At 38.2% G+C, this 4640-nt stretch overlaps 1 protein-coding gene across 1 annotated transcript; it reads left to right on the plus strand.

Moving 5' to 3' along the window:
• Window positions 1-281: 281 nt before the first annotated feature.
• On the plus strand, window positions 282-2424 carry LOC147615349 (short-chain dehydrogenase ptmH-like). The gene is made up of 3 exons (XM_086778915.1): window positions 282-680; window positions 1272-1431; window positions 1999-2424. Exons 1-3 carry the CDS (start codon window positions 350-352, stop codon window positions 2333-2335), a joined length of 828 nt encoding a protein of 275 aa, XP_086635041.1. The 5' UTR covers window positions 282-349; the 3' UTR covers window positions 2336-2424.
• The last annotated feature ends 2216 nt before the right edge of the window (window positions 2425-4640 follow it).

A 4640-nucleotide genomic window follows, 5' to 3' on the forward strand; every position in this document is an offset into this window, starting at 1 on the left:
ACTCTTGTGACCTTGGTATTTGTGGCCTCAAAGCAAGCATGTTTCGAATTGGTAGGCAAACCATGGAGGAAAATTTATAGCAAATGTTGCAAGCATTAGCTTCATCTGGATAGCAAGGTTCGAGAAAAGGCTGGTTCAATTTTAACCACTAAATAAAAGGTGGCTGATAAAATGACAATTTTAACCTAAGGTAGACAACATTGTTTTAGATTTGCTACGTAATAGAATCTTCTAATTGAATTCTGGGGTAATTTTTACCTTGTGTAAATTCAGAAAATGAAGCTCAAAGAGTAACTTGGCCCAGCTTATAAAAAGAAGGGCCTTCTTGGGTGCCTTCTTGGGTCTCTCAATGGCTGCACGTGAAGTGGCCCTTGTGACGGGGTGTTCGGCGGGCGGCATAGGCCACGCGCTGGCGGAGGAGCTTGCAGGGCGGGGCTTCCATGTGGTGGCCACGAGCCGCTCCACGGCCACCATGGCGGCGCTGGCGGACCGCGACAATCTGGAACTAATGGCCCTGGACGTCACTTCTCCGGACTCCATCGCCAAAGCCGTGGCGTCCGTCATCGCCGCCCACGGCCGTATCGACGTCCTCATCAACAACGCCGGTGTCCCCTGCGTCGCCCCTGTGGTAGAAACCCCCCTCTCCGTCCTCAATTCCACCTTCCAAACCAACGTCTATGGTATGTACGCGCATCCCCATGCATTCTAAAAAAAGCAATAAAAAAATCCATCCAAAAAAAATGGAGCTCAAGTAATTCCATCAAGATGCCCTATTTACACTCCAAGGTTTGTACACTCAAATTAATTAATTAATCACAAGTAATTCCATCAAGATGCCCTATTTACACTCCAAGGTTTGTACACTCAAATTAATTAATTAATCACAAAAATATTTTGCGTCCTTATTTCTCACCATTGCTCCAAAAAAAATCATTCTTTAAAATAAAGGCTACTTAAAATCTTAGCCGGTTTTTCTTAATTATGGCCGGTCAAATACACTAGAATGTTGTTTTTTTAAAGCCCTAATTCTCACCTATAACCATGTCCAGATTGATGACCCCAGATATTATGATTTTTCCAATGTTAAAGAAAGTGCACATAACATTTACTTTGCCTATGAATTATATTGCATAGATGCCAAAAAGCCTTTGGATGTGATTGAAGCCTTAAAGTTGGATATATGTAGATAATCTTAAGCTTTGGATACACGTGGGTAATCATAAGCTTTGAATTGCTTTTCACTTTGATAAGCCCTTGACATCTACCAACAGGTCCAATTGCCTTGATCCAAACTGTAGTGCCCTACATGGTGCAAGCAAGACGAGGAAAGATTGTCAATATCGGAAGCATAGCAGGCTTTGTGAGTATGCCCTGGAATGGGGCCTACAGTGCTTCCAAATCTGCAATACACGCCCTTACAAATAGCCTAAGGTATGCATGTGTATGTATATGTGCATGTATTTGTATATATGTGTGTGTGTGTGTGTGATATATATACGCGCACACATATACATACGTATATGTATATGTAAATGTAAACGTTTATGTGTGTGTATATATATATATTACACACACACACACATACGTATATATAAATATATGTATATTATACACACCCACACACACACGTACACACACACACACACACATACATATACATACATACATATAAATATATGTATATTTACACACACACACACACACACACGCGCGTGCGCATATACATATATACATACATGTACACATATATGTGTGTAAACATATATGTAAATGTATAAATGTATGTGTGTGTATAAATGTATATGTGTGTATGTGTGCGTGCACACAAATATAGATGTGTACACCTATGTAATATGTATATGTATAGGTACACATATATGTAATATGTATATGTATATGAGTATGTGAATGCAAGTGCATATGAGGTCCATGCTTGGTCAACTCAATAGACAAATGTAGGTATGCAAACTTAGTAGTCTTAGTTTGTTCTCATGATAGGGTTGAATTGAAGCCCTTTGGTGTCCAAGTCATTCTCGTGGCCCCCGGAGCCATAACGTCCAATATTGGGGAGAGGTCTGCATCTATAACTGAAGGTTTAAAGCTGAGTATGTATAAGCCTTATGTGGCTAATATTATTGAAAGGACGAGGTATTTCCAGCAAGCAAGATCTACGCCAACAACAGAGTTTGCAAGAAAGACAGTTGATGCAATTCTTAAAAGGAAACCTCCGTGCTGCTTTGTGTATGGTCACCTTTCAACCTATGTTACACTCTTATACTATTTGCCTTTATGGGTAAGTGATTGGGTTTACTCAAGAATATTCGGCTTGCAGTAGATTATTTAACCAAGCAAGCTGAGCATGCTCATGATTTGTATTCCAAGGTAAAAACGTTGGCATATAGTATTACAAATCTACATGTGTTGAATTGTGCTTTAATCTCTTGTATATTTGAACAAGTTTTCCAAACAAAAAAAGAGCATTGCTTTAGTTTTATGTATGTTAGCCATCTCTATAGCCTTTTTATTGAAACACTTTTACGAGCCATGGTTTGGAAAAAGATAGGCTCCTTTGGAGAACATTTTTTTGCGAGCTTCCGTGTGTGAGCTTTTTAAAAAATTTATGAGCTTTTTTTGAACTCTTATCATTGGGGTAAATTTTCAAAAGAAAGAAAAAGCACACTTTTAAAAAGGAGGGATCGAGGAGTTTTAAAATTCCATCATTAGATTTAAAACTTTTTAGGGTGTAGAAGTTGGCACTTTTGACATTTGAAATGAGCTCAGAAAGCTTAGAAATGGTAGAATCAACTGTAATCATGCCTATGTTCTGACTATCTTTCTCTGGGGGCTGATGTTTAGGAAAGGGGGATGCTACCCTTGACCTTCGACGTTTAAACCCTATATACCCAATCAGGGAAGTGTGAAGTTTTATAACATATGGTTTTTAGGACACATTTCTCTTGCATCCAATACTTTTATCTACAAGAACAACCATGGGGGGGGTAAAAAAAATGATCTAAAGAGATATAGCTGTTTCCATAACAAGTTAAGATCCTATATTGGTAGTAGTTCGTGAGCATCTCGCATATATTAACAACATCATGATACATAATGTATGGCAATTCCACGAGGTAAGACCTCCTCAAGGAATATAAGGTTTTCATAAGGCTGATCTGGAAGCTGCCACATTTGAGATGCTACAACCAGAATCTTATTATATTAGGCAATAAGACCTGTTTGTAAAGGTTCGTACATGGAGAAGGTACTACAAAATCGTCCGATTTTCGGCAATCTTCTTGGTGCTAAGATTGTCCAGGGGCTTGAAGCACCCCATTTTCTTGAACATTAAGAGAAAGATGGTCGGAACATAAGCGTGTTTATAGTCGATTCTACCATTTTTGGCCTTCTTAGCTCATTCATGATGTCAAAAGTCCCAAATTCTATAGTCTATTTTTTTTAAATTTAATGTATGTATTTAAGCACCTTAGAGTCCCCTTTGTGTCTTAAATAGTGTAGCTGCTCAAATAATGTCGGTTATGTGTAAACATCTTGAGTGATAGGTAAATGTATTATTACTATGGTGTTGATCTTGATGTTATAAACTTGGTGTGATGGTCTTGAGATTTAGAAAAACCTTACAAAAATTGGAAAAAAGCTCGCTAGAAGCTCACAAAAAAATCACACTCGGTTCCTTTTAGCCTAGAGTTGATTCATATTCGGACCCTCTCAAATTGGTGTGTTCAAGTCAAGAGCTTACCTTAGCCTTGCCGAAGCATGTGTCATTGGGTTTTGCTTTAGAGCCATAATCTGTAACTTCCCGTGTGGGTGCACTAGCTCATCCATCGCGTCCTCACTTTGTTGTCACATCAAAATGCACCTTTGCTAAAGGGGTGAAGGGAGAGCTCTCAATGCCTAGATGGAGGCAAGAAGAGATGATCTTTTGTGATGGTTCTCTCTCACAAAAAGTAAGGGAAGAAGAAGCTAATCAAAGAGGGAAGCCTACAATCAAACCTATTCAAGCATGCATCCATCTAGCAAGCATGAATTCAAAAGTATACAAGCAAGTAAGGAGAGGGAAGGAAGAGACCTCACAAGAAAACTATGCAAGGGGAATGATTATGTATTACTTATTGTTAAAAATGACTTATATATAAGTGACTAGTTTTCACACTTGACCAGCCAAACTTAAAAATGGTTTGGTCTCTATTACTAATCTTAAGCAACTATGTACACTAATTCTATAGACTTTGCCTATAGAATTAGACTTTGCCTATGATTATGTATTACTTATTGTTAAAAATGACTTATATATAAGTGACTAGTTTTCACACTTGACCAGCCAAACTTAAAAATGGTTTGGTCTCTATTACTAATCTTAAGCAACTATGTACACTAATTCTATAGACTTTGCCTATTTGACATTAAGCTTATAGTAAGACTGCTTTATATGTTCCAACAACATCTTATAACAATTCAATGTTCGTTCTCATGCTAGTAAGAGCGAAAAGCACCTCTTATGGTAGATTGGGTGGACGAAACCATGTTAACCAATGGAATGGTTAACATACCCCCTTCCTAATAGTGATGACTATGTCCTTGCATCACCCAAGTTGGTGGGGGAAGCTAATATAAAGAAGTGGATG

This window comes from Cibotium barometz, chromosome 40 (genome assembly GCF_041138505.1).
Source record: "Cibotium barometz isolate CiBa-2024 chromosome 40, ASM4113850v1, whole genome shotgun sequence".
NCBI lineage: Eukaryota > Viridiplantae > Streptophyta > Polypodiopsida > Cyatheales > Cibotiaceae > Cibotium > Cibotium barometz.